This window comes from Chiloscyllium punctatum, chromosome 39 (assembly GCF_047496795.1).
Source record: "Chiloscyllium punctatum isolate Juve2018m chromosome 39, sChiPun1.3, whole genome shotgun sequence".
NCBI lineage: Eukaryota > Metazoa > Chordata > Chondrichthyes > Orectolobiformes > Hemiscylliidae > Chiloscyllium > Chiloscyllium punctatum.
In genome coordinates this window covers 17,585,328-17,599,285 of record NC_092777.1, presented here as the reverse complement: position 1 = coordinate 17,599,285, position 13,958 = coordinate 17,585,328, and the positions used below count along the sequence as shown (strand labels likewise).

Below are 13,958 nucleotides of genomic sequence, written 5' to 3'. Positions count from 1 at the left end.
GACAGTGTTGGAATGGTATTTGTTCAAGCAATGGAAAGCATTCCATCACACACCTGGCTTACATGGCAGTCAGGCTACGGAGAGTGTGAATTACCCATTGCAGAATTCTCAGACTTTGACTTGCTGTTGTAGTCACAATATTTATTGGATGGTCTGTGGTTTTGTTTTTTTTTTAGTGATGATCTCCAGGATGTTGATAGCGAGGATTCAGCAATAGTAATGCTAATGAATACCAAGAGGAATGATTAGATTCTATTTTGTTGGAGATGGCCATATTTGTAGATTTTCATTCACTGATATTGATCTAAACTGGAGTAGTCATTTACCTAACATAGAAGAAACCCAACAGGCAATCCAAAGAAACTTGAAAGCCTAGTAGCAGTATTTTTTATATATAATTTGAGCCATATTCCCATGACAAACAATTAAGGATTAATATTAAGGCAAATGTAAAGTTAGCAACTATAAATGTTATAACTGTTTTGAACCAAAAACTGTCTTGTGAAAAGCTTCGCATCAAATCACAAAGTAAGTTTAAATATTTAACATTAATAAGGTTTGCAGTCCAGCTACTTATTGTCAAAAAGTTACTTTTACCTTATTAGTAGAGTTCAGGGTTTGACTGTGTAGATTGGAGAGAAGACCTCAAGTATGAGCAATTTCAGGTTTTTTTTAATAGACCTAAGCAGAATTAAAAGCGACACGTTAAAATGAAAGGTAAATTTTGAATATTCAAGTAGGACTCCAAATTTCAGATATGAACAAAAGCAGAAATTGCTCGTGAAATTCAACAGGTCTGGCAGCATCTGCAAGGAGAGAACAGAGTTAGTATCTCAAGTCTAGAGACTCAGTCATTGGACTCAAAATGTTATCTCTGCTTTCTTCCCCAAAGGTGCTGCCAGACCTGCTGAGTTTCACCAACAATTTCTGTTTTCGTTTCAGTTCTCCATCCACAGTTCTTTTGTTTTATCCAAATTTCAGATCACTGTTTACAATTGCCATGTTGCATTGAATCATAGGACTGCACACAACTATAGAAGCTAGAGTCCTATTTAAAAAATGAATCCACAGAAACATAGCATACCACAACGTAACAAGGGTTGACATTTCATTCTCTTGATATTTTTCTCTGCTTCCCCCCAACAAAAACTCTGACCTTGGATTGGATGGCAATGTACTGTGGATCAGGTGACTGTAAAGGCAGGAAATACCATGAATGAAGACTAGGTATTCTACATTTAGACTATTGCATAGTATAGCGATAACAATTTTCATTATTAACAATGTCATCAAGGCCACAAAATCCATGAATATTGGTATTCCAAAAAGAAGACTTGAATATTACCATCCAACAGGTTATGTCTTTGTCAATGTGCAAATTTCTGGTTTATAGCTAATGAATTCCCATGCTGTACACCTCTATGTACAGTAGCAAAGCAGATTGGGTGACTCTTCAAGACACCTGGTCCCTTACTGCTTTTGTAATATTCCAAGTTTTAGTGATTGGTAGCATAGAATTATACCTTCTAACCACTGTACAAACAGACATCATCTTTAGTTTTGTGACTCCTTTGTGATTTTGTATATATATATTTTTCCATAATATAAATAATTTGAGTTTGGATTTTAAGATAGTGGCAGTATTAGAATAGTTGTTTGTGCAGGGTTATATGGGGGAAGAAACTAGATCTGACAGTTCCCCCTCCACAGTGACTTGTATCAGAGCAGAGACTGCCCCCACCCTGGACTGCTAATAGAAATTGTTTTTACGATTAATGTAAGCATTTAAGGCTATTAACTTGTTAATGGATAATCGAGGATTAATTTTCGCTTGGAAAAGTCAAACACTGAAAAATGTAGGTAGTGTAGAGGAGGCCTGAGTGGCTCAGCAGCAAATATACTTTCTCTCCTAGATAGGAGTATAGGACAGTTCAGGGAAAGCTGTTACCCCAGTAGGTAAGTTTGGATGTTTCACAAACAAAACCAGGAATGCTTGGTTAGAAATCTGCATTATTAGAAGTGGAGAAATTGTAAGCTTCTCAATTCCAAATGTGTTCATGGAAGGCTTCGTAGTTCACAGGAAAGACCTGGGAAGAATCAGTTAAGTTGAACTTAATAAGCAGAAGGATAATTTTTCTGAATTTGATTTATTGTGAAGTGGTGGTGTTGGAGAATCGGTTTGTTTTGCTGTGTGTTTTAAGATATCTCAAGCTGTTTTTTTATTTAGGTTGCTTTGTTTTTTTAAAAAATAACCTGGTTAAAGAATATCTGCAACCTCATGTGACTGTTTTGCTGCACAACCACCACATCTACTAAGTAAATAAAATGATCTATCAGACTAGGTTTCTTTCCAGGATCTCACTTGTCCAGTAGTAATATCAGATAGACAAATAATTCTGTCTTCAAAAAGACTGAAGGGTGACCTCCAATGAGATCCTCAAAATCTATTAAAAGTTTTCATAAGGTAGACAGAATGAGCGTTTGTGGGGATGAACGTAACTAGAAATCATCAATACAAATGCTCAACAAAAAAATCCAATGGGAAAAATTTAAAAGCATTATTTTTACCCAAACGTTGATGAGTATTGAGAACTCATTTCCATAGAGAGTGGTTTAAGTAAATGACTTGGATACTTTCAAGGGGAACCTAGATAAATACATAAGGGACATGGGAATAAATGGTTACAATGATGGACTTTACTGAGGAAAGGCAGGAGGAAGGTTGAGTCAAGTCTAACTACAGACATGGACTGATGAGCCAAATGGCCTGACTCTGTGCACATGCTATCCTAATTGTTTTTTTTTTCCAATCATTATTTTCTCAAAGTATCATTATTTGTTTGACTTATTTCTCTTAAAATAACCCAAAACAAAACTTTGCCTTTTTGACATTGTTGTGCTGTAAGAGCCCTAACTCAAGTCCTCCTTCATTATTGCTACTCACCCCTGATTAGACCCTAGTAAATTCATTGTTTATAAATCACACTGTACTGGGGTAACCATTATGGAGTCTCACCAGGGATTTAAACAAACTGGTACTTTCTTGCTATGCGATAGGGTTAGGGTTAGGGTTCCCGAGCTATAAATCTTCTACCAAACTTTGAACATAAAATGGTCTTGTCCTTTAATAGCTGTGCCTACTTATGCTGCTGCTGCTTTTGTATCTGTCTGGATGTATGTTTTTGATTCTAAATTCTTACCATTAAAGACATATTTCTTCTCCTTAATTTCTCTCCTGAATCTTCCACCTTTCTGCATATTTCAGTCGTATATGTATGCTCTTATACGTTCTTCCATAGTTAAAAATTGAGTTGTCGGACATGGAGTATAAGGTATCATGAAATTTTAAAGAAATTCTACAAATACGTTAAGAGCAAGAGGGTAACTGGAGAGGGGGTAGGGCCCCTTAAAGATCAAGGGGATATTCTTTGTGTTGAACCCCATAGGATGGCCAAGATAATGAATATTTCGAGTCAGCTTTTACTATGAAGGAAGAAATGGAGACTGGAGAATACAGAGAAATAATTTTGATGTTTTATAAACAGTTCACATTACAGAAGAGGAATTTCAGGAGGTATTAGAATATAAAATATAATGTATCCCAGAATGTTGTAGGAAGTAAAGGAAGAAATTGTGAGACCCCTTGCAGAAATATTTACATTATCTATAACTACGGGTGAGGGTGCCTGATGACTGAGAGTGGCTAATATTGTACCTTTGTTTAAGAAAGCTTGTAAAGAGAAACTGGGGAATTATAGATCTGAGAGTCTGACTTCAGTTGTGGGTAATTTGTTGGAGGTGGTTATAATAGATAGGATTTATGGGTATATGGAGAGGCAAATATTGATCAGGAATAGTCAGCATGGTTTTGTGCAAGGGATATCATGTCTCACAAACTTGCGTTTTTTTGACTCGAAATATTCATTATCTTGGCCATCCTATGGGGTTCAACACAAAGAATATCCCCTTGATCTTTAAGGGGCCCTACCCCCTCTCCAGTTACCCTCTTGCTCTTAACGTATTTGTAGAATTTCTTTAAAATTTCATGATACCTTATACTCCATGTCCGACAACTCAATTTTTTGAGGGCAGAGCTGTTTACTTGGTCTTTAGTAATGCTTTTGATAAGATTCCGCATGGTAGATTAATTGGTAAAGTTAGGTCGTGTGGGATTAAGGGTTAGCTTGCTAGTTGGATACATAATTGGCTTAACAGCACGATACAGGGTGGTGAGGGTTCCTTTTAAGATTGGAGACCTGTCACCAGTGGTGTTCCAAAGCAATTGGTTCTGGGTCCTCCTTTGTTTTTCAATTATAAAAATAATTTGGATGAGAATATAGAAGGCATGGTTAGTAAGTTTGTCGACGACACAAAAATTTGTGCCATAGTAGATAGTGAAGCTGGTTTTCTAAAATTACAAAGAAATTTAGTTCAAATGGGTCAATGGGCTAAAAAATAGCAGACGGAGTTCATTCTGGATAAATATAAGCTATTGCATTTTTCACCAATAAACAAGGGTATTGCTTATAGAGTTAAGAGAGTCTTGGGTAGTGTTGTAGAACAAAGGGATCTAGGGATTCTGGTACATAATTCTTTGAAGTTTGCATCAGGGTGGTTAAAAAGGCAGGCTTGCCTTCATTGCTCAGTTCTTTGAGTGTAGGATTTGGGAATAATGTTGAGGTTGTACAGTCATTGATGAGGCATCCTCTGGAGTACTATGAAAAGTTCTAGTTACCCTATTATAGGAAGGATTTTCAGCTGGAGAGATTTATCAAGATGTTGCCGGGTGAGGAAGGTTTGAGTTATCAAGAAAGGCTGAATAAACTGGGACTTTTTTTTTTCACTGGAGGTTGAGCGGTGACCTTAAAGAAGTTTCTAAAATAGTGAGCGGTACAGATAGTATTAGTGGTAGTTGTCTTTCCGTTGCATGGGGGATTTTAAGACTAGAGGGCACATTTTTAAGGTGAGAGGAGAAAGATTTAAAAAGAGGGGAAGATCGTTTTACACAGGTTGATTCGTGTGCAGAATGAACTTCTTGAGGAAGTAGTGGATATAAGTACAATTACAACATTTGAAAGACATTTGGGTAAGGACATGAATAGGAAAGGTTTGGAGGGGTATGGGCCAGGAGCAGGTAGGTGGGACTGGTTTAGTTTGGGATTATGTTTGGCATGGATTGATTGGACCAAAAGGTCTCTTTCCATGCTCTATGACTCTACGAATGAGTTAAACTGCGATAAGGTAGAATTAGGCTTTGAAATTCTCAGGGTGCTAATGTGATAACCTGTATCACTAAAATAATGTCAGTATCGTATTGTTACATCTTGCTTTGTCAATATAGAGCAACTTTAGATGTGAATTTCAATTACTTGCGTGCTGCCAAATTAGAAAATTCTTACAATCAAGGCTTCACTGGTAGCAACTTGCAACTAATTTATTTTCAGGTTCTTTAATTTTACATCTGTAAGGATATATATTCAGCACAGCATTCATTAAAATTTGGTGAAGTGGGTTCTTATATATTTACATTGTGTGCTTTACACTTTGAGTGGTAATTAATGAAAGTGAAAGGGATATTGCTGAAGAGTTAACTATACAGCAATAGGCCTTTCTCTTGGGATCAAGAATCTGGCACTTGAGTAGCTTTGTACAGGGACTTTCTATTCCATTCAATGCACTACACACAACAGATCCAGAACCCAAGATCCTGTAAGCAACCCTAAATGGGGATGTTGTCATGCTCTCTGCTTGCGGAGCCCCCTGCCTACAATTGGGTTGATATTTAAATTACATACTTAAGGGTTTCAACTGGCTGCAGTGCAGAAAGGCAATGTGACTAGCATGTGTGACAAAATGGTCCTGTTCCCTTAGAAATATATCTTTGCTTCAGTAGAATGTGACAAATTTGCTCATTTTTTCATCTGTGTGTGTGTGTGTGTGTGTGTGTGAGAAATTATCCATTTTGGTATCCAGGTTTTATCTTCCGAATCCAGAACTATGCCCCCCAAAAGTGGAACTAACTAAAAAGTGGAACCTGCTCTGACGAAGGGTAATTGAACTCAAAACATTAACTCTGTTTTCTCTCTATAGATGTTGCCAGATCTGCTATGTTTCTTGTTTCAGATTTCCAGAATCCAAAATCCTTTGTTTATTTTAACATCAGTTGAGCTGTCTGTTAGTAGAGCATGCCCAATTTTCCATTTTCATGAAGTGTTATACTTATAATTTGATTCTGAACATAACTGTCTTTGTTTTTAGAGCGGGAAAAGGAACGACACAAAAAGAAAAGTCGAAGCATTTCCAGAAGCCGAAGCAGGGATAAAAAGCGGAGAAGTCGAAGCAGGGACAAACGCAGCAGAAGTCGAGGCGGACGAAGCAGAAGCAGAGATAAACGAAGCGGATCACGAGAGCGGAAGCGTCACAGGTAACCTGCTGTTTCTCCATGCTCATACTTGATACATAGCATGACGTTCCATGTGCAAAGCTGCAACTACATTATTGAAAGACGCATAGCAAAAGTAAGGTGACTTGCGGGAAGAATTGATGGATTATGATTTGGGAGTGTCAAGAGCCATCAGAGATCAACATGGAGAGGAAGAGAGTCTTTTTTTCTGGCAGTGGACAATCCATAGCAAAATGCAGGGGTCCATTTAGCTGACAGCTTGTGGCGGAAAGAAACAGGACCCTTGCAAATTTCAGTTTTACCAATTTAAATTGAGGTTTTTTTAAAAAAAAATCTTCAGTTTGGAATGTTGAAGATAAATTCAGTTGATCTAATTATCTGTGCCAGAAGCCATCTGTTTTCTTCCACTCTTTACAGCTGCACTTGTCCATTATATTGAAGTACAGCTCCACCCAGCACACTAGTGAAATAACTCCACAGTGAACAGTATCCCATCACCAAGTCACCCTTTATTTACACAGAGTCATAGAGATGTACAGCATGGAAACAGACCCTTCAATCCAACCCGTCCATGCCGACCAGATATCCCAACCCAATCTAGTTCCACCTACCAGCACCCATATCCCTCCAAACCTTTCTTATTCGTATACCCATCCAAATGCCTCTTTAAATGTTGCAATTGTACCAGCCTCCACCACATCCTTTGGCAGCTCATTCCATGCATGTACCACACTCTGTGTGAAAACGTTGCCCCTTAGGTCTCTTTTATATCTTTCCCCGCTCACCCTAAACCTATGCCCTCTAGTTCTGGACTCGCCAACCCCAGGGAAAAGACTTTGTCTATTTACCCTATCCATGCCCCTCATAATTTTGTAAACCTCTATAAGGTCACCCCTCAGCCTCCGACGCTCCAAGGTAAACGGCTCCAGCCTGTTCAGCTTCTCCCTAGGGCTCAAATCCTCCAAGCCTTGTAAATCTTTTCTGAACCCTTTCAAGTTTCACAACATCTTTCCGATAGGAACGAGACCAGAATTGTACTCAATACTCTGACCAATAAAGGAAAGCATACCAAATGCCGCCTTCACTATCCTATCTACCTGCAACTCCACTTTCAAGGAGTATGAACCTGCACTCCAAGGTCTCCTAGTTCAGCAACCCTCCCTAGGACCTTCCCATTAAGTGTATAAGTCCTGCTAAGATTTGCTATCCCAAAATGCAGCACCTCGCATTTATCTGAATTAAACTCCATCTGCCACTTCTCTGCCCATTGGCCCATCTCGTCAAGATCCTGTTGTAATCAGAGGTGTAACCCTCTTCGCTGTCCACTACACCTCCAATTTTGGTTTTATCTGCAAGCATACTAACTGTACCTCTTATGCTCACATCCAAATCATTTATATAAATGACAAAAAGTAGAGGACCCAGCACCGATCCTTGTGAGACTCCACTGGTCACAGGCCTCCAGTCTGAAAAACTACTCTTCACCACCACCCTCTGTCTTCTACCTTTGAGCCAGTTCTGTATCCAAATGGCTAGTTCTCCCTGTATTCCATGATCTAACCTTGCTAATCAATCTCCCATGGGGAACCTTGTCAAACGCATTACTGAAATCCATTCGTGTGCATTGAACTTAACACTGACCCAGCTCCGTCAGAGCCAGACCCTCTGACACTCCTGTTTATATTTGTCAGCCAACAGCTCCAATCACCTAGCTTACCTTGTTACAATCAGTATATAACTCCCCCCACCCCTCAAAATCCGGGGATGTAGGCCTGTAGGCCTGTTCTTTTTCTTGTAACCTCTACTGGTCCAGTTCTGACTCCTCTAATATGGACGGTGTGTACTGCCTCTTGTGCCAGTGTGTCTTGGAAGTAATCCTTCATCTTCAGGCAGTAATGATGTTGAGGCTGTGGCATCCGTTGTGTCCATCTCAAAATGTGAGGTTTCTTCAGTAGACGGCGGGGGAGAACCTTCTAATTCTGGCAGCCTTTATAGCTGTCCTGAGGGGCCAGGTATGTTTTGCTGCTGTCCCATTTGAGAGTTTGCAGTTTTCATATTGTCACTGATTGTTCACGACTGCCTCACTGACCTGAATTTGTGTGTCACTTGGACCTGACCTTGCATCAACCATACCTCTTACCCATGCGGGGTTTTGATACCAAACTTCATTCCGTGGAATACTCGGTCTCTCTTGTGTCCAGCATTGGCAATCCTCATTCTGTCTGTGCATCCCCCCTGCCACCACCATGAGAGGGCTGGCATAGTTGACCTGTAACTGTGTGCAGGGTTTACCTGGCCACTCCCTTAAAGTGGGGGAGCTGCTGGTGGTAATTTCTGTCCTTGTTTGCACTCTAGGCACTGCCCCACCAATGCAGCTATGTCTGCATTCAATCCTGGGCACCAGACATAGCTTCTCACCAACATCTCCACTTTGGACACCACTGGAAGACCCTGGTGGAGTTTAGCCAGAATCCTTTACTCGGGATGATCGCTTTTGCTCTCTATAGTAAAATGCCATCTCTGGTCTGGTCTTTCCAGGTTCAGAAACATTTCAATCCTGGTTGTGAAGGCTCTTTGGTTTCCCCCGTCGCCACCAGCTGTTGTAGTTTTGCCAGGACCGGAGTTTTTTTTGTGTGTCCACAATCTAATATTGTCAGTGGTGACTGGAAGGGTGTCCAGAAAGTTTAAAACCAGAACATTTGTGGCATAACTGGTGATGTCTACCAGCAGGAGGTGGCTCAAGGTATCTACATTTGCTACTTGGCCTCCTGGACATTGTTCTGACTCGTAAAGATACATAGAAAGAAAGTGTACCACTGAATTTGACCTAAAGCTATGGGCTGTAAGACCTTGTTCTCTTTCAAATTTATGTAGGTAAATGTATTGGTGGAACCTTCTTACATCAAAGATGACCGCCAAACCTTCCTTCTCTATCTGGGCATATTTGTACACTGCATCAATCAAAGTCCAGGAAGCATATGCTTTTGGGCATTCCTTTCTATCAGGCTACCTGTGAGCCAACACTGCCTTGATACCATACAAGGAGAAGACATATGTCAGCACCAGATTTCGCTTAGGATCATAGTGTACCAACACCTTAGACAATGATAACTGTTTCTTCACTTCTCTAAAAACTACATCTTGGCTGTGAGACCATTTTCAAGGCTGACCCTTTTTGAATACCATGTGTAGGTGTGTCAGGATGGAAGCCAGGTTATATATGAACTTTCTGTAATAATTCACTAATCCAAGGAAATTCCTAATGTCCAGTACAGACATGGGAGTCGGAACACCTTTGATTGTCCTCATTTTCCTCTTCCAATGGGTGTAACCTAGTCTTGTTGACTCCATAGCTCAGGTAGGTCACGTGGCATCCCTAGAACATGCATTTTTTTCCCTTCTTAAATATCTGTCTCCCTGGGAGAAACATACAAGCACTATGTCTAAGTGCTCCGAACTGGCCTTCCCAGTTATTAGCACCTTGTACGGATTGGTGCTGGGTCACCTTGAACATGTATGTGTAGAACAGAAAGAGATGGGCAAAGTTCTCAATGAATATTTCTCATGTGTTTACCAAGGACAAAGACATGAAGACTTGGGAACTTGGGGAGGTTTGTGGTCATATCTTGGGGGCAGTCCATTTCACAGTACAGGAGGTGTTGGACATATTAGAATGGCATGCAGGTGAATAAATTGTCTGGTTCTGACCAGATATATCCAAGAACACTGCAAGACACTAGAGAAGAAATTGAGGTGGACCTGGTTAATATTTTTGCATCATCGTTAGCCACGTGTGAGGTCCTGGAAGACTGGAGGGTAGCAAATGTTGTGTCGTTATTCAAGAAAGGTTGCAAAGAAAAGGATGGGAACTTTGGACCAGTAAGCTTAATATCTATGGATAAGTTACTTAAGATTCTGAGAGATAAGATATGCATGCACTTGGAAAGTAGTCAGATTATGAGTAGTCAGCATGGCTTTGTGATTGGGAGATCATGCCTCAAATTTGTCAGAGTTCTTTGAATTGACCAGAAAGGTGGTTGAGGGCAGGGCAGTAGACATAATCTATATGGAATTCAGTAAGGCCTTTAATAAGGTTCCAAATGGTAGGCTGCTCTGGAAAGTTGGAACAAATGGAATCCAATGCGAGCTAGCAAATTGGATATACGGTTGTCTTGATGGTAGGAAGCAGAGGGTAATAGTGGAAGGTTGCTTGTTGGATTGTAACTAGTGGAGTGCCTCGGGGGTCAATGGGAGTAAATAAAAAACAAGAAACAAATGAGCAGTGTAGCACTGAGGTAAGTGTAAATCAGGTAGTGATTTTAAAAACTGTGAATGTTTGAAAACAAAGGTTCTTCTGGCAGAGGTATCAGGCTTCAAAACGAAGGTGTAAAATTAACATAAGGACACTTTAATTGAATGCTCACAGCATTCGAAACAAAGTAGATAAGTTGATGGCACAAATCATTGTGAATTGGCATGATTTAGTGACCATTACATGGTTGTAAGGTGACCATGACTGTGGATTGAATATTCAGGGACAGGGATTAGAAGGACAGACAGAAAGGATAGGGAAGTGTTGTTGCCCTGGTTTTTAAGGATGACATCAGGGAGGTAATGAGAGATGATATAGGTTCTGTGCAGAAAATGTTTGAGTCAATGTGAGTGGAAAGTAGAAATAGTTTTGGGAAAAAGTCATAGATGTAATCCGTAGGCCGTGAAATAATAACATCATGGTCGGGCAGGTAAAAAACAAAAAAAATCTGATGCATGTAAAAATAGTATGGCAATTATCATTGGGGATTTAAATCTACATATTGATGGATCAAACCAAGTTGGTCAAAGCAGGCTTGAGGAGAAGTTCATAGAATGTATCCGCAATAGTTTTATGAAATAGTATGTAATGGAACCTACTTGGTCCTGTGTAACAAAGCAGGAATAATTGGCGATCTCCAAATTAGGGATCCTCTCAGAAGGAGCGATCACAGTATTGAGAAAGTGTATAGGGTATGAGCAGGTAGGGAAAGAATTAAATTTTGAGTTTTGTGAAACACGAGGTCCAGCTGAGCATGACTCAGATCAGATAAGGACTTGCAATTAACAGTGGGATGCTGGAGGCAAAGGTAATGGGTTATCAAGGTGGAAAAGCATTCATAATGTAAAGCCATTAAACAATATTGGAAGCATTCAGTATGTCAGGTCAGTTTAACAAGGTGAAAAGTATTCATGAAGCCAATTAAGATTAAGAACATTCATTATGTAACAGCAGATGGCTAAATCTTTACTGTTGATGCTCACTGATTGTAATGGTCACCCAATCGATATGTATGTTGCCTTATCTGGATGCTCCTCCCTGTAAAATGATTATATAATTCATCAAGGAACTGCTATTCCAGAGAAGACCAGGAACCCATGTCCCTACGCACGTGGGCGATCGTTCTCTCTCCCTCCAGGGCCCTGAATAAAGATAAAGGAGGTAAAGCTATACTGTATCCCTGAGGGTTTTGCTTCAAGTGAGGTGGGGGGGCGGGGGGGGGGAGCAGGATGACAATATGGTTGAATTTAAAGTACAGATGAAGGGTGAGAAAGTAAAATCCAACAGCACAGTCTGATGTATAAACAAAGGGAATTACAATAGGTTGAGGCAGGAATTGGATATGGTGGACTGGGAGCAAAGTCTATATGGTCAGGACAATTGAGGAACAGTGAGGACTTTCAAAACAGTTTTTCAGTGCTCAGCAAAAGTATCTTCCAGTGAAAAGGAAGTACTGAATATGGGAGTTGGGAGGTCCTGTTGCAGCTGTACAGGACATTGGTTAGATCACTTTTGGAATATTGTGTGCAGTTCCGGTCTCCTTCCTATTGGAAAGATGTTGTGAAACTTGAAAAGGTTCAGATAAGATTTACAAGGATGTTGCCAGGTTTGAAGGATTTGAGCTATATGGAGAGGCTGAATAGGCTGGGGCTGTTTTTCTTGGAGCGTCAGAGGCTGAGGGGTGACCTTATAGAGGTTTATAAAATCATGAGGGACATAGATAGGATAAATAGACAAAGTCTTTTCCCTGGGGTCGGGGAGTCCAGAACTAGAGGGCACAGGAAAAGGGTGAGAGAAGAAAAATATAAAAGGGACCTAAGGGGCAACTTTTTCATGCAGAGGGTGGTACGTGTATGGAATGAACTAACAGAGGAAGTGTGGAGGCTGATACCCATCCAGATGCCTTTTAAATGCTGTAATTGTATGTGAATAGGTATGGTTTAGAGGGATATTGGCCAAGTGCTGGCAAATGGGACTAAATTAGGTAGGGATATCTGTTTGGCAAGGATGAGTTGGACTGAAGGGTCTGTTTCCGTGCTGTACATATCTATGACGTTAAAAGGGATAATTGGGCATTGTTAACCAAGGAAATAAAGGAATGTATCAAATTGAAAGCAAATGTATGTAAAGTGCCAAAGAATAGTGGAGAAAGTGGGGATTGGGAAATCTTTAAAGGTCAAAGTGCTGCACAAGAGGCTGCTGCATAAGATAAACATGTAAAGTATTATCATGGATAGCGGATTGGTTGACTAACAAGAAGCATAGAGTGAGGATAACTGAGTGCTAGTCTGGTTGGCAGTCAGTACCTAGTGGTTTGCCTCATGGATCAGTGTTGGAATTGGAATTATTCACAATTTATATAGATGATTTGGATTTGGGGACCACGTGTAGTGTATCAAAGTTTGCAGACGACACTTAAGATGAGTGGCAGAACAAAGTGTGCCGAGGTCTGTGAACCCTTGCAAAGGAACGTAGATACTTTAAGTGAGTAGGCATAGGTCTGGCAGATGGAATACAATAAAGTCATCCATTTTGGTAGGAGTAACAATAAAAAGAATTATTACTTGAGTGGTAGAAAGTTGCAGCATGCTGCTATGCATAGAGACCTGGGTGTCCTTGTGTATGAATTACAGAGGTTTTGGCTGCAAGTACAGTAGGTAATTAAGGAGGCATTTTGTCTTTCATTGCTGTAGGGATTGAGTTTAAAAGCAGAGAGGTTATGTTGCAGCTGTATAGGGTGCTGGTGAGGCCATATCTGGAATATTGTGTGCAGTTTTGGTCTCCTTACTTGAGAAGGGATGTACTGGCACTAGAGGGGGTGCAGTAGAGGTTCACTCAGTTGATTCTGGAGTTGAGGGGGTTGGCTTATGAGAAGAGGCTGAGTACACTGGGATTATGTTCATTGGAATTTAGAAGAAGAAGGGGATCTTATAGAAATATATAAAATTATATTAGATAGACATAGAGAGGATGTTTCCATTGGCGGGTGAAACTAGAGCAAGAGTGCATAGCCTCAAAATTAAGGGGAGTAGATTTAGGACTGAATTGAGAAGGAACGTCTTCACTCGGAGGGTTGTAAATCTATGGAATTCCTTGCCCAGTGAAATAGTTAACACTACTTCAGTAAATGTTTTTAAAGCTAAGATAGATAATTTTTTTGAACAATGAAGGAATTGAGGATTACAGTGAGAGGGTGGGTAAGTGGAGCTGTGGCCACGAAAAAATAGCCATGATCTTCTTGAA

At 40.2% G+C, this 13,958-nt stretch overlaps 1 protein-coding gene across 3 annotated transcripts in view; it reads left to right on the top strand.

Moving 5' to 3' along the window:
• LOC140463845 (splicing factor U2AF 65 kDa subunit-like) overlaps nt 1–13,958 on the top strand; it is a 55,460-nt gene that overhangs the window by 2,480 nt on the left and 39,022 nt on the right. For all 3 annotated transcript variants that reach the window (XM_072558247.1, XM_072558246.1, XM_072558248.1), the window contains exon 2: nt 6,259–6,424. In XM_072558247.1, coding sequence (XP_072414348.1) covers nt 6,259–6,424 — 166 coding nt within the window. The remainder of the gene's footprint in view (nt 1–6,258; nt 6,425–13,958) is intronic.